Raw genomic sequence first — 16852 nt, 5'->3', positions numbered from 1 at the left:
AAGAAAAAGCTTTAGCTAGTGTGTGATTAATACTGCATATTGATTTGGTGAGAGCACCAAATGAAAGAAAAAGGATTTAAGAGGTAATTGTATCTGCCAGCTTGAAGAACTACTTTCCACATTCGATGAACAGAACAGCAAACAGAAGACAGGAAGTCTCTGAAGAGAAGCCAGCTAACGTGTGGAAAAAATGTATGCATACCAAGAATGTCTGGAGGCAGGTACTGAGATAAGTGAGCCAACTGAGGTTGCCTTTGTGCTAGTGAGCAGCAGCAGTCAGTGGGCTCACCCTCCTGCCACAACCTCCAAGACAATGCACTCACTTTTTAAAATATTGCTGACTGTTAAAAACAAATTTATAGTACATCACAATGCAAGGATATCAGTACTTTGCCAACATGTAGCATCTTCTCTGCATTTCCTATCTTAACTGGTTAGTACTTAGAAATCATCTGTGACTGTCAAGAAACGCCAGACTAGATTGTTTAATTCTGTTTTCACACTACTGATGTTGCCCCATTTACAGTAAAGAACAAAAGTACACATGTAACTTTTTAAAAATTATAAACTAAAATCCATGCAGAGACATTTAACCTTCAGAAGATGTTAGCTGACCACTCCATCACTATTTAAGTTATGACCAGTGTGGCTACAAATTAAATTTAATTTGTTATTTGGTCAAAGTCACAAAAAAAAAAAAAAAAAAAAAAAAGCAGAACTCCAAATGTAGTAAACTTACTACATGAAGCAAAGCTTCATCCTAGCATTCACAGAAAGAGCTTCTGGTCACCAATGTAAGTGTTCACATTTTAGGAAATGGGAGAGGTTAGCAGTTTGTTTTCAGCTGCACACAGTTGCATTGACTCATTCTGAAAAGTTTTTGTCAAGATGAGTATACACATACTAACTTGTACTACTTATCAGGTACTCCCCACCTACAAGTAGTAGAAATGCTAGCAAAACACTTTAGGGCATGCTAGCTTTTCTACTAACAGTAATAACAGATGGCTCCTTCTGCCTTTGAAATAGAGGACTATTAATAAAAAGAATGACTAAATTGTTAGGGGACTGCAGTAGGACTAGATGAACACATAAAAATAACAATATGATTCACCTTTGAGCTAAAGAAGTGTGAGTTCACTGTTCCAGTTAAGCAATCTCTTCTTAAAAAATGTCAGTCTTCAGATTAGTAGGTACTTTGAAATACGCTGTGGTTTTTGGGTTTTTTTTTTTTTTTTTTTTTTTTTTGTCCAGACTGCGTTTAATCTGGTGCTAAGCACAGTGTTGTGTTACCAAATTCACCTTTGCTCATTGGAAGTGTAAGCAATGGAACATGGTGGTATGCTGGTGATCATCAAAGGCAGGTACAGCTGCTTATAAATGCAGTAAAGCATACTGCTGACAAAAATTACAAGCTTTTCTTATTCCTTGTCTTTACTTTTCACCTGAACTTTGTCTCCCACATTGTTAAAATGCTGCCTTAAGGATAAGAGGAAGAAGAATCCATCCTCCTCCTGAGTCTGAGACCAAGGCAAGGGGAAATCTTGTAAGATTTTCACAGAGCCACATTTTTAATGTTTTGGCTAAAGCTGTGCTATCCCATTTGCTATGCCACTAGAATAGCTACAGATCTACTTATCACACAAAGATATTTTAAGAATAATACACCTAATGCTTATCAAATACTGAGGCCTTCACAGGCTGAATATTGTCAGTGGGTTTGGGGATCTACTTCCACAAACGTTCCTCTCCCCAGAAAAGAAGTAAAAAAATAAACATTAAAGGACATTTAATAGAAAGGGTAAGGAAGTAAAAGTGAAGGTAACACACAGAATAACTGGAAAACTATGTAGCCAGTATTGAGATGTGAGACTTCTGAAACTGAAAAAAGTCTCACTGGGGAAGGGCAGAAAAACCTGCAACCAGACTTTTCCTGGGGGATTTATATACCTGTAGAAATTGAGCCAAACAGTTTGAATTCAACACTGTTGCCAGTAGCTACCACATATTTGTTACTTATTGCAATTTCCCCACCTCATAATGACCTGCTTGTCCCAGGTAGAAATACAGTTCAGCAAAACTTCAAACTTACAGGAATTCGGTTACTTTTATTAAAACTATTTCCTGAGCTAAATCCAATTTTAGAGATACTGGGTAATGTCTCAAATGACGGTGTGTAAGAAAGCCTCATACAGAAGTCTTGCAATAATATTTTTACTAGGTAGCAGACTATTTGTATCATCCAGACCAGTTCAGAACTAGTTTCTATCGAGCAGCAGTTTTCTCCTTAAGGAGCATTGCAATAATAGGTAAAACAGTCTTTCCCACGTTTCACTGCAGTTAGGACAGACTATTGCACTGTTAATAGAACAGCCAGAGAATGTAGGTGTGCAAGTGTACTGGCCCTAGGCTGTTATTTTGCTTATGCAAATAGTTACAACCTATTGCACACAGTCCCAGAAATGCAAGAACAGGAAGAAGGCTGATCCAGAAGGCCAGAGAGCTCGAGGGGGAAGGGTGTGCTGAGGGGCAGCAGCAGCAGGACACTGTACGGCCACAGGCAGGAGTGAAGCTGGCAGCTGATAAAGAGCTGCTCAGATAAAATGCTCACTCTAAACAACAGCCTCTCTGCAGGCCATCTTGGGAAGCACGAATTGCCCAAGCCTGGCGTTCCTGAACCAATAGTGAGGGAAAGGCATTTGCTGCCATAAGCTGTGAGCTGGGTAAATTAGGCTTCTGTCTTTCTGAGCCACTGCATGGTCTTGAGGGAGAATTCTTAGGAACAGGGAAAAAACATTCCTTTATACATGTATTTACTTTTAAATCGTGATGTGGTTCTACAGGAAGAAGCTACTAAAAACCAGACACGGTCAGGTTTTCACTTTTCTTGTTAATATAATCAGAAAAATCTCAGCTTCTCAACCTGGATCCCCAAATGACTAATTTTTATTTTTGATTTCCCATCTGCACCCAGTTTCTAACTCTTGACTGATTTTGTAACAGCTAACAGAAATGTCTCTCTGATGAATCCGTCTGCTGATGACTGCAGCAGCTGATGACCACTTCATTCAAAAACTTGTACTTTCCAAGCAGAGGCACTGAACAGGCACCCTGTAAAACCTGAATGTTCAAAAATGATGTGCAGTCAAAGTTTGTTCAACTTCCCGGACAGAGCTTACTAAATATTAAAAAAACCCAATGGAGACCCAAAGAATTTCCAAGTTATTCATATCCATATTTATATCAATATTGATGTGGAAATAATCTGGAGTTTTCTAAATAAATTAAAATATTGTTAGGTTTGCCCCTTTTTTTATGAAGCAATTAGATTTGTTTGCTCTCTTCTCCTCTTTCTTCTCTACCAGGTGTTGTTAGGGATACTTGTGTTGACTTCCTTATTTGTGTTTCTTCACTGAAGACAGAATGTCCAGGCACCCAGCAAGCTCAGTAATTTACAATAACAAAATCCTAAGTGAAAGCAGCACAATACAACTCAAGATTTTCTCTCACAAATTATGCCTTAAGTTTTAGCTTTCATATTCTTCAGATTCTGTGCTGCTTAGGTGTGTAGCTCTTACAAATCTCTATTAGTCTTCACCAATAACTCTGAAAGGCTGTCATACGTCTGCTCCTCCATGCATGCCACGAGGATTAGTGGAATGACAAATCAAGCAGGTTAAACCAGCAGGTTAAAGGGTAGGTTCCTCATGGCCTCCATGACAGGAGGACACCGATCACGGGGGAGCTCTGAGCACTCTCAGAAGCTACATGGCCTCCATGCTTCTCCTCCCATGGGAAAAGAGGAGGAGCTAGAACCATATGGGCACCTCATGGATTTCAGATCTGGATGTATGGAAGTGAAAAGAAACCAAAACAGGCAGACCCTCCAAAGGTTTTTCCTCCCCCTGAATTTACAAAATCTTCCTACAATTTACACTTAAGAATGAAAAAAAAAAAAAAGCAAATAGCACTGAGATGTTGTGTTACCAGGTGGCAAATTATCACTGAAATAAAGTTAAAACTAAAAGAACCACAGACTCTGCATTTTTGCCTCAAGAAATTAATAGATTTATTCTCTTGGGCATAAAAATGGCTGTATCCCTGGGACAGCTAACCTAACATCCAGCACACCATTAGGCAGCAGAGCAACAGATGTAGATCTTTCAAAGCTTGAATGCAATATAATCTTTCTCAACTCTGGCTTTGTTCATATATTTATGCAGCTATACATATGCATATATATTTATTAAAATGCATCTACTGTAACACATCACACCACACCTGTCCACCTAGGTGAGTTGTCACCACTCTGTTACACAATCTCTGAGCTTCAGGTTACTAAGGATTCTGAGAAACCTTCTTGTCCTTCCTCAAGATTTCCACTGCACCACATTCCTACTTCAAGAGAAAGTACCACTTCAAGAGAAAGTAGCACTTTAAAAAGTGCTATTTGAATCTGAAACGTGGAAAAACGAAGCCATTCATCAACACTAATTATTCATTTGAAGTTGGCATAAAGTTAGGAAGATTATAAATGGAAGAAGTGCCAGTGAATTGCAACAGCCAAGTAAAAACACCTAATATGGATTATTTTTATTATTATTACTAGTAGTATTTTTAGTAGTATATTAGTAGTAGTGGTAGTAGTAGTAGCAGTAGTAGTAGTAATAATAATTATAATGATGATAATAATAACAACAACTTACCAGGCTAAGCAAACCAGAGAGATAAAAATCCAGAGTAAGCTATTAGGGCTGAAAACACTGTCTCTTCTGGGTTCTATTCAGCAATCACAAAAAAAGCCCACCTTTTTCCTAGGCTGTTCCTGCTCACATGAGAGGAAAATAGAGATCCAGCTTTGAAAAAAGTGCAGGAGCTGAAATCACAGTTGAAAATGAGAAGGGTGTCTAGGCAGCCTGAGACAAGTAATTCTGAGGGGACTTTACCTCTTTACCTCCCTTTGTCCCTGTCTGATTTGGCACAACAGAGTGCTTTTCCCCCCACCACCCCCAACACCACTCGCCCCCTAGGACCTGCTAGATCAGGCAAGTAAGTTAGCAAAATTGGTGACAACATTGTTTCTTTGGGTTCACATCACTAGCCTTATGCATTTTTACTCCCTTCATACACTGGCAATTGAGAAAGGGATCCACAGCAGGTACTGAACCTGACTGACAAGCCTCGCATGAATTGAAAATGTCAGAACACCAACAGCATCTAGACCAGCGTCTAGCTGATCACTGCTCTGTTTAAGGCACAACATTTAAAGCTAAAGATGCCTGAATTCAGATTTATCAGGCCAGAATTATGTTTGTTAACAGCAGCTTGGTTTTGAGCTGGTGTACTAGTTTTGACTGGGATACAAGTTCATTTTCTTCATAGTAGTTTGTATGGCTCTGTTTTGGATTTGTGGCCAAAATGATGTTGATAGCAAATAAATCAAAGAACCATAGAATGGGCCTGAGCTGGAAGGGAATTTAAAGATCATCTAGTTCCAACCCACCTGCCATGGACAGGCACAGCTTCCACTAGACCAGGGTGCTCAAACCTCTGTCCAATCTGGCCTTAACCAGAGGTGGGGCATCCACAACTTCTCTGGGCAATCTGTTCCAGTGCCTCACCAACCCCTCAGTAATTTCTTTTAGTCACTGCTAAACAGGCTTACACAGAGTCAAGTCACTTTCTGCTCCTCCATCCCCACCACCAGCAACTGGGAGTGCTCAAGGAGTCAGGAGGGGATACAGTCAGAACTGCTGAACCAAACTGATCAAAGGGATGTCACAACCTGACCATAAGGCAACATTCACAGCATACAGAGCTGGGGAGAAAAAGAAGGAAGGGGTGTGTTCATGGTTTTTCTCTCCATCTAACGAGAGCTGTCAACGAGAGACACTCTCACCATTACTGTGTGTCACAGACTACCAGACAGAATACAGATTCCCAATCTCCAACTACTGAAAACAAAACAAAATTCCATTTTAAAGGAATTTTTTTCAAAGAAAATTGATTCCAGAGAAAACAGCAGCCACCAGTACCTATGAATCTTTCCTACTGGGAGTACAGTGACCACCTGGATAGTGTAACCTTATTGGTGGACCCTCTTCTGGGTTCATCTGTTCAGTATGATTTTATCAGTCACAGAACTCCACCAAAGCCATCTCTTCTACTTACAGAGTATCAGACCAACTTTAGTGGGTCGTCAAGGTCTCACTAATTTTGCTGCTTGATCCCAAAATCTGCAGTGCTCAAGTCACTTATTTCACCATATTGATTTTCTTTCCTCTCCCAGTAGTGATGCAGTAGAAAGTGTGCCAGCAGATAACTTGAGGTTTTTATTGCTCTATAAATCTGTGCCATCATATACCACTGTGACACCTTCAGGAGATGGCAGCTTCTTGTCTGACCACTGCTACTGATCCGTCAAGTAATACAAGAATTCTCTCCTGAGGCAATAAGCTTTCTTTTTAAAAATTATTTTACATTTCTGGTCTCCATTTTTCCTCTTTGGCATACTTCATCTTCTATTCTGTCATTTCTCTCCTGCAGCTATTTTCCACTATGAAACACCATGTTCCATATGCCTCCCTATTGCATCTTGCTCTTTCCTTTCTATATTTAATTTGTTTCCTAATTCACACTTATGACGTCTTTTGCTTATTCTGTGCAAGTCAGTAAGAAATGTGCAAAATTCAATTTTCTAAATTTGTGCAACATTTCCCATTTCTTCAGCTTTTTCCTCTGTGCTGTCTATACACTGGCTGAGTGGGTTTTATTCTAAACTGATTGAACACCAGATTAAGCCACTTATCTCCTGGTATTCAATAATTTCTTTAAATTACGGGGGAAAATAACATTTGGAACAGAGCTCACTTGTGCTTCTTTTAAGCAATGGCTCCACGCAAACAGGCCTGCTATGCTTCAGAAGCTCTCCCCAAGGAGAATCAGAATTTGGAAGGAGTCTGGAGACTCAAGCAGAAAGATGCCTGTAACCCTACCCTCCCCCAGTCATTTCTCTGACCTGTCCTTCCTTCCCCTAGTTTTCCTTTCTCTGACTGATAATTTTAGCTGTGTTCTTTATTCTTACATTTTACATAATAAAGGCCAAATTTCACATTAATATTCTGTGTGTTCTTTCGGCTGACTGTTTAAGACAATGTTACTCATACTTCAAAGGGATGAAGACAGAGATGAAGTTTTATAGTCTTGATGGCTTAACAGAGGTCTGTGCTAGAAAGCCAGCACTTCATTTTCTCAGTCACGCCCTCATGGATAGAGTCTGCTTTGCATACCAGGCCTCAGGGAGCAGCACGGGAAGTACTCTGTGGATTATTTTCCTACCATTGCTAAAGGCTGCTTTGCTTGCTGCCTACAGAAACACATAATAGAGATAAGAAGATAAAGTTTTGACATGGTGGATTTGAATTTTTCTTTTAACTGCTTATATTTTAGCAGTGAGTTTGGACTTATAAACATCTAAACAGACAATACCGAGAAGTGAAATTAAGGAATAAATTTAATTTATTTGAACAGTTAGCTTGAATGCTTAGAGTCGATCAGTTTTTCTGAGCAACACTGCACCTTTTTTTTTCTGCAGCAGCCCCCCACAGAGGTCACAGCAGGTCAACTCAAATATGACAGAAACTTTATTCTTTGGAGTCAGTATTTACTCCTAAGACTGTTCATAGGTCACTACTGTAGTGTTAGGACAGGCACATGGGTCTATTGATATTACCCTCAAAGTATTTAAGAATCATTCAGAAACAGTGCTGTGCTGCATTCAAACTACTTATTCATAATATATGATATTGGCTTGAAATGACATTTCTTCTGTCTTTACAATCCAAATATGATGCACTACAGTGGTAACATGGTCCAGTGCATTTTCACACCTAACATAATTCTGGTGTCAAGACTAAAACCTTCACCCTTTCAAGCCAACAAAGACCTTGCTAACAATGCTAATGTATATGCACATACTAGCACACAAAACTGATTTTTTCTAATAATAATAGTATTAATTTCATTAAAAAGAAAAAAAAAAAGCAATTTTGTCTTTTGATTCCTGTTCTATATAAAAGACCAAGACACTGGATTTGTCAAAATGAAAAAAAAAAACAAAAAAAAGGAGATTGCAAGTTTACTTGAAAAATCAGTCGTGTTTTTTTTCTTTAAAAATAATAATTGCTGCAGGATCAACTGGCACAGATACATCAAAAAACCTACAGCAGTCTGCACCATCTACCAAAAGTCTTGAGAGAGGTTCTGCCTTATTTCCACAAAGCTACATTTAAGAGGGTTATCTCAAATGCAGGAAAACAACAAGGAATATTAAAAAAAAAAGTGGCAAGCTTAGGCTGCAGTTCCTTTCAGATTCTCAAATTTAGCAGGGCAGAGCACAGCCCAGTTAATTCTACTGCTTGGGCTGAATGGACAAACCAGAGTCACTAGGACTGCTTTCAGAATTCACACTGTGTGAGCAGTAAGTGACCACTTCTGAAATGGGTGAATGTTCCTAGGAAAAATAAGTGTAAGAACCAAGCATACAATTTTTGAAGAGATTTCAGTACCTTTGCAAAGTAGTTGTTTTGGGAGGACAATTTGTATTTTGTAGCAGTTGGCGTTTGTCAAACAAAGAGTACAGAACTGTAAATCATGACAGTGGAAGCAGGAACAGCTAACATTTTAACTTCACAGTGCCATTCTCTGGTCTTCTCCTGAGCATAGGAGATAACTGTCTGCATGGTAGCTGCATTTTGCAATAGGAACAGGGTGCCAGAGGGGTTGCCGGAGGAAAGGGACAGCAAATGAGAAGTTAAAACTGCTGATCTTTTGATGTTTGCTCAGCTGGCTTCATCTGTGCCAGGCAATACAGGGACACCCCTCTTGTTCCTAGAAATAAATAAATTTGGCTGCACAGCAAACACAATCTGGCCTGTCAGTCATTCCCACTAGTGCCACTAGTAGGAAATTGAGGGTCACTTCTTACACTTAAACTGATAATGTGGTAAACATCTGATAAATCTCCAAACCTATCAGAAGTCAAGAAACCTATTTTCAACAAGTATGAAAGGTTTGTTAAATCCAACTTCTTTGACTCTGAAAAGGTCTAGGAGCACTCACAGACCTCCTTTCACGTGGGGGGCAATTAAGAAGCCACAGCTCATCCCCTTTAATCTTGTATTTGGTGCCTGCTGGACAATGATCAGGACAGCTGCAAAAACCAGCCAGGTTTACTTAGTGGCAGTACAAACTGGCCCATCTGACACAGATGTGGAGTGGCATGTGGGCACAATGTACCAGGCAGGTGAGAGGACTCCACGTTCACCAGCAGCTCTGACCCCTTCCTTCACTGAAGTCAATCAGGTTGTTAACCTGCTCAGGGTGGTTTCACAGTCAATCTCCTTCTGCCTCGTAGCTGTTACTTTCTGACATATAAGATGGACTGTCGCAGATTTGATTTTACATAATAGTACAGACATAGAAAGAAATTTAAAGAGTTCCTTCTGCTTTCTTTCAGGAACAATACTGCTAGTATCAACAAAGCCAGGATTTTAATATGTGGAGATGGGGAATAATACCATGAGACACAAGATTGACTCCATTTCAGGTTTTGGAAGGACAGACAGGGAATGCAAAATAAAACAAAATATTTCTAACTATAAAAAGAAGTGATCTAAACCAATGAAGTGTTTCCATGCACCCAGGGAATAAAAACCCCTGCAATCTGGAGCTGAAAGGAAATATGTTCAGTGGTGGGTTGCAATGCTTTATTTCTGATTCATAGGTATATATATCCATACAATGCTATTAGATATCCTTGTATTGCTTAATCTCTAATTTAAGTCAGCATAAGTATTTTAACAAAAAAATTTGCAACTACTAATTTATATTTCATCTGAGCACTCTGATACACAGTAGAAAAAATCCATATATAAAAGCTTGTATCTGTGCAATTATACGTACTATATTTCTCTTTCAACAAACTACTGATTTATTAATATTGATATGTTATTGTTAGTATAACATAGAATTGCCTTATCATAACATTAAAAAACTTTTCAAAATATATTAATAAGCAAAGATAACCACACTTTGATCCTGCAATCATATTTTAACTATCACATCAATGCCCCATTTTGTTTTAACGTCCCATTTGGCTTAAACAAATTTCATTTCAGGATGCCACCATTATTCTGCCCATAATAATAATATTAATTTGTAACTTTGCTGCTTAGTAATTTCACACAAAGCAAGTAGAATTAAATTAAACTCTGAGCTGATGTCCACCATCAAAATCACAAACCTCTCATACCCCACATAGGGTCTCAAAGAGTGAATGAAGATTTGTGCTGAACCTCTGCTTTGTGGTGAACTTCACTTCTAGTGGAAACTTTTCTTATCTATTGCATAACACAGGTCATGTGGCTTGTCTTAAGAGGCTTCAACTACAGGTCTACAAAAGATGCAACTTCATGCTACTAAATGCTTTTAATCGTTTAGATCTTAGTGAAGCTTAATTAGCATCAGGAAGTCAATACAAATATTAATCTGTACATAAAACATTATCCCCAATATACTAAGTGACAGCACTTTTATAAGGCAGACACAAGCCAGGATTCAAATATCTGAGAAAAGGTGGAGACTACCAGACCCTAGTTTAGGACAAGGTTACAGAGCAGCAACAATGGTCAGCAGGATCAGGCCCTTCCTTTGTGAAAATTTACAGGAACTGACAGACGTGATACAGCAGACCAGCAAGGCAGACAAAGATACCAGCACAGAGCAGAGGACACATATTTCGGTTTTCATCTTGGCCAATAAGAAAGCACTCTTCTGCCTTTCTGACAACTTTGTCAGTCTTCATTGCAGTAGCTGAACAACTATGCACACAATGACAGACACTTGCTTCACTGCCTGCAGACTCCCTTGCAAATACAAGACACAGAAATGGACAGAACTGGAAATGTGCAAACCACAAAAAATCCCATCAAATCTTTAAATGAAGGACTGAATAGAACTTGCAGTTTAGATCCTACTGAAAACATGAAGGCTCATGCTATACTGTTTCTGCTTAAACTTTATGCCCCAAGAAATACTTTGCTTGTTTTCTCTTTTATCACTAATTCCGAACTGAAAGGACTAGAATTAGACCACACCAATGAGGTGCAACTTACCTTGAATTGTTATGTCTAAGGATTTCTTTACAAAGTGAAAAATCCACAGACACAATACTAAAGCATAGAAAAATCTTGTGAAAAAAGAATAATATTTCAGTGATTATGTAATAGTAAGACTCCCATTAGGACTTCCCAAAAGGCAGGTGAGTTTGGAAAGGTCAGCAGGTTTGGAAAGTGCCTACGTGTATTCATTAGGGTAAGAGAAAACATTTATAATTTTCTTGACTCTAATCTTTTTAAAGTAGTCAAACAGAAATCACTAGATAATTAATTTGCACACTTCTGTAGAAGCGTGATCTGAGAGACTGAAGCTATTTCCCAGTAAGGAGTAGGACTTGCTGTAGTATCTTTTGTGCAAATAAATAGGACCCCAGCAAACAAAGGATGCTTAGGGTTTTTCCCGTTTATGTTTTTACTGGTGTGTTCTGTGACACAGACAATAAATACCATTAAAAGACTTTTTTTTAAATCTAATAGAAACTCTTGGAGCAAGATTTTAACAAATATTCCTAACAAATGAGTATGACTCCCAGCTTTCAGCTCCCAGTAGGAAATAATATTTGATTCATATTCAGAGAAATAATAGCCTTTACAACTGGAGACAGGATGTCATTTGAAGACTCATAATTTCAAAAAAGTGCTCTGGAAGAAACAGACTTAGAAAGCAGCAATAAATTAATGCTCCAAGGATTTTAGAATATATGAAAGTAATTTACAGGATTAGCTGCTTCTAGGAAATTATGCCTAAAATAAATATACCAAACTGAATTATTAAATTAAAATGAATTTCAGTTATTCATCCTCTGGGAAGTCTAATGAGACTAATTATTATTTTTTACTATATCCCAGTTTTCTCTGATCAAACAAGAAGTCATTTAATGAAGATGGAAAGACTTTTCAGACCTCAAGAAAAACAAATTCATAAAAGTATGAATACTTTGAGTCAGAAGGGCCCTTAAGAATCATCTAGTTCCAGCCCCTTTGCCTTGAGCAGGGACACCCCTTCACTATGACAGGCTGCCCAAAGCCTGATCTAACACGGCCTGTCAAATTCAAGAAAGTCCTGAATAATTTCTGAAGTTACTTTTAAACAGTAAAGTTGCTGCTGCTCTGTGACACAAGCAAACTAACACTTATTGTAACAATAACTATAGCATTCAGCTATGCATAAACATTAATATGCTGAAGACAAAAAATTAAAAAATCCCCATCCTCATTGACCTATTCATGAGGCACACTGTTGGTAAAATGGTATCCTTTTGAACAGAAATGGCACACACAGAGAAACCAATGATAGATGATATAGCTTTCCTAATGAAAACTGTTTCTGAAAACAACAAAAATAACCAGGACCCAAAATTCTGCTGTTTCTGTGGCAATAGGACTGGCCCTTTTGGTCTTCCTGGACTGCTGAATAACAGGGGAAACTTATAAATCAAACACAATTGACCAAATCACTTATTGTACGGCGTGGTTGTGATCGTCTGGGTGATGAAAATCCATGTGAACCCTCTTCTTCAAATGCCTGGCAATGATGCTTCTTACTTCAGGGTCATGTCGATGCTATTTATTAAAGACAAAATGACAAAGACAACAACAAAAAATTAATGAGTGCGCTGAAAACAGAGAGCTAGTTATTTCCCCAGTCCTGAGCTTCCACAAAATGTTTACAGCCTTATCTCTCATTTACTTAAATGCAGTAGTATGAAATAACTTACATCCTATGTACCTCTATGAAAATATACATCTTAGTAAGTTCTGTTACTGTTTTATTGAAATTAACAACTCCTTTTTCAGCAACTCCAATCTGATGTGTATGAGGTGGGGGAAGACCAACTGGTGAATTACACGACAGTGTGGCAGGAATGGGTACCCCTAAAAATGTTCCTAAGCATATAGTTTTGCTACTTAGTGCAAAGCACATGTTATCAGAAACTTTAGAAGTATTCTTTAGAGTAAGAAGTTGTCTTCATACATGTTGTCTCTTGATACAGTCTTCCTTAAAGAATACATAATTTGAAGATTCCTCAATATTTATGAACTGTTACACAATGGTTCTTCCACTATTAATTATTTCCCAATATTTCTTTTAAAGTCAAGAAGAAGTGCAAGGAGTTGAAAACAGAACACAAGGGAGCATGACAATAGACAAAAGCCTTTGGAACAAAATGGAAGAGACAACAGAAGCAAACTAAGTACTGGGCAGACTCCAGAGGCATTTCAGCAGAAAGTATACAGAAAAACAGCCTGTGTAAAACAGCTGTTCTCAGAGTGAAGGGATTTATATAGGATGCTATTTCCTGAAGAAATGACATAAGAAATAAGGGATATGATCACAGGAAAACTACTGCCACTTCTGAAGACAGATTCATATTTATGCAGAGAAAACAAATGCCATGAATTAACATTAATTTGGCCTTAACTATATTTATTTAACATAAATGTAAATTCTCTTCTCATATTGCTTTTTGCTGCCCAGTTTATCGTTTGAGAAAAACAGGAAAGCTGTTCAAGCCACAAAAGGTCAAAATCATACAAACACTCTTTAACATGTCATTTTTTTGTTCTTACTTTGAAAAACAGGTCTCATATTGACTCACTATAGACTAAAACAGTGTCTGAGGAAAAAAAGAGATGAGGTGTAATGTCAGTTCAGGAATCAGGAATTTAGCTTATGTTTCTAACCTGTGTACAAGGTATGACAGAGTGATAGCTCACTAGAGCACTGGTTTTTTTTAAAAAAGTGAAAACCAAAGGTTCAATTTATTTATGCAACTTTTTGCTACATACACTTGTAATTATTTGCCTGTTTATTAATACTCATGTTAATGGTGGAATCTTTTGCTGAGGATTCAGGTTAATCTATATAGGATTTCCTGTAGAGTGTGAGACAACAGTGTACTCCTACAGACTTATCAGATGGGCAGGGAGAGCAGAGGCCTCAATGCCTCTGCCCTGGGCACACTGGCCAGGACACACACTGCACTGCTGCAGGGCTGGCTCTCCTGACACGCTGCTCCAGCCAGGAACTGACAGCACTCCTGTGACACACTGCACCTACAAACACTCCCACTGATCCCCAGGAAGAGCAGCACTGCAGGGTTTGCCATTTGCATACTACAGTCATGCTATCAGAGCAACGGCACACCAGAGGACTGACACATTCCCATTTCCCAGGGAACAAGTCCATCTTTTGAAAGGAAAAGACAAAGACGCTTGAGATTTAATCAGGAAAATAATTATGAAAGAAGCTGAGAAGCAGAAAAGCAAAGAGAAGGCACATGTTAAGAGTATGGCCCAGAAATCAAAGTATAAGACAAGACTTTTTAATCTTTGAATGAGAATAGCAAGTTTAAAATTTAGGATAATGCATGCAACCATCTTCACTGTGATCATGCTCCACTTTTTCTATCTGTTTTTAATATAATTTAATCAGAATATTCTCAGGCTAACAATTATATCTCTCTCTGCTTGGAAATGGTTAAGGATACTTCAAACACATTCTCAATGCAACACAAATATAATAAATCTTCAGTATATAACACATATATAAAGTATATATAATATAAATATAACAAAGCTTCAATGCTTTCCTTGTACCACGTTGTTCCTGAATATCACCATAAAAGTATTTAGGTCTTAAAAAAGCTTTAAGGAGTCTACCCAGCCTCAGTTTTTAGCAGTATGGTTGTAAAGTAATGTAAAAATGTAATGACAGTATTAGGCATAAATTCTTACTCCTGCTCCACTGAAGCCATTTCTGGATCATTTGAGAGGCAGCTAGTTCTGGATACAAGAAAAAAGATGAGTAAACATTTTTTTTCTGTGTCAATTTCTTTCTCTTTTAAAATATAACATCAAATTTGGGGATGTAATAACTAACTGTAGTGAGTATCTTTGACAGCACAGACACACAAATGTTGCTATTTTTAGGAATGTAGGGATCTTAGTGCCCACAACACACATTAGTTTGAGTAACGAATTTTTAAGCTATTTCTTTAAGTTGAGGAAGGGAAATGCACTACAGTGATCCCATACATTCAACACTAACAATAATCACTGATGCCTCATATGACTATTTCATTCCCCTTTCACTTGCTACACTGCTGCTCTACTATTTTAAATGGATTAACAAGAAAGCAGCTTTTTTCCACAGAGTTGTCATTGTCATATGCGTATGTTTATATGACAATGTTGCATACACAATGCATTTGAAAATGTTTGAACAGAAGGGATAGAATTAGCATTTCAAGGGTGGCTAGGCCTTTTAGTTTAACAAAATAGTCAGATGGTATCAGATAACTACTTAAGTGAATTTATTGCTTCTGAGGCAGTGTCAACTCCTAGAATCAAAAAGCAGTGGCCAGTGTTTTAGGTATTTCTCTGTGTTTGTTTTAGAAACTAACCTCAGAAGAACTGAAGGAAAATGTGTACTGCAAAAGAAGGAACTTTTAGAAAAAGTACAGCAAAGAGGAGGCTGTAAGTGGAAAATCCTGAAATGCATAAGCAAAAGGAAGGTGACTGGAAAGAAACTTCAAAACTAAAAATCTTTAGTTACAGAAACTGCAAGGGAGAATGCTATACTAGAACCAACAGACACAGACTCCTCCTCAGGAATTTTGTGTAAAATACTCTTGACGAAAGTGCACTGTACACTTTTGAAAGCTCTGCTCCGTGAGACACAGACTGTGAACTTAAGGATTTCTTTGGTACTCTACACCATACTACCACATTATATTCAAGTCAAAGCACAGACTTATCATTCTAAAGTATCTGATCACCACATGGCTTAAAAACTGTATGAATCATCCGACATAATAGGGGAAGAGCAGAAAATGTTTAATGATCCATTTTAATGGAGTACATGATTTCAGTCATTCCCATGACTACAGAAATAATAATCAAAAACAGCAAAAAGTTTTTTTATAGTGTAAGGGTATGATTATTTATTACTGAGATCCAGCAGTACAAAAGCAGTGAGAGGGGAAGTCAATTCTCAAATGGGGCAACTTACACAGTAATTGAAACTACAAGCTGCCTGTTGTACCAAACACAATGTACTACTGCATTCAAGCTATTCCTGTGAAACAATATAATGCCAGCATTCAGCTGAAAGCTATCTTACTTAGCTGTTTCTGAAGTTTCCCTCAGCTCTTCATCCAGTCTGCATGAGTAAAAGTTATTGATATAAAGAAACAGAGAAGCAAGCAGAGCATAAGAGTGAAGCAGAGCAATAGCAGAGCAAAGAACAAATACAGTACATGCTTTTGTAATAAGCACCCAGTATTATTGTATTATTTAGAGCTAACTCTAAAGCTCTTCAGTTCAGTATGATACCATTTATCCTTGTGCTCAACCCACCTTAAATTTGTAAGTCCTTATTTAGCTCGCTTGGAGGCAGAGACAGAGAAGCAGCAGGGGTCTGAGGCATGCCCAGTGGACAGAGCTGAAAGCATTCAGTTGCTCTATCAGGTAATGTTAAACTAGCTGCAGCCTGGGCCAAGTCAAGGACGTTTACAGTTCAGTGAGTTTTATTTGCAAGGGAGGCTGATCTCAACAGCTTGAAGGGGAAAGTAAGATGCCATGTCATTGCAAATCCTCTCCCATTCAGCTGTTGAGGTCGCCTGCAGGTGAAAGGCTGTCACACAGATTCACTCTATTATGAGCAGCAGCAT

At 38.1% G+C, this 16852-nt stretch overlaps 1 protein-coding gene across 9 annotated transcripts in view; it reads right to left on the bottom strand.

The window, feature by feature from the left end:
* Positions 1-9753: 9753 nt before the first annotated feature.
* The window catches only part of PRUNE2 (prune homolog 2 with BCH domain), a 130848-nt gene continuing 123749 nt past the window's right edge, over positions 9754-16852 (bottom strand). For 3 of the 9 annotated variants that reach the window (XM_039729856.1, XM_039729855.1, XM_039729854.1), the window contains 3 exons: positions 16303-16341; positions 14916-14963; positions 9754-12740 (listed from right to left, as the gene is read on the bottom strand). In XM_039729856.1, the coding sequence (XP_039585790.1) occupies positions 12719-12740; positions 14916-14963; positions 16303-16341 (109 nt within the window). In that variant the 3' untranslated portion in view covers positions 9754-12718. Of the gene's footprint in view, positions 12741-14915; positions 14964-16302; positions 16342-16538; positions 16624-16852 lie in introns of all 9 variants that reach the window. The other 6 variants (XM_039729849.1, XM_039729850.1, XR_005629919.1 and 3 more) reach the window with 5 other exon arrangements.

This window comes from Passer montanus, unplaced genomic scaffold, assembly GCF_014805655.1.
Source record: "Passer montanus isolate IOZ18808 unplaced genomic scaffold, ASM1480565v1 scaffold7, whole genome shotgun sequence".
Classification (NCBI taxonomy): Eukaryota; Metazoa; Chordata; class Aves; order Passeriformes; family Passeridae; genus Passer; species Passer montanus.
This window is presented reverse-complemented; position numbering and strand designations above follow the sequence as displayed.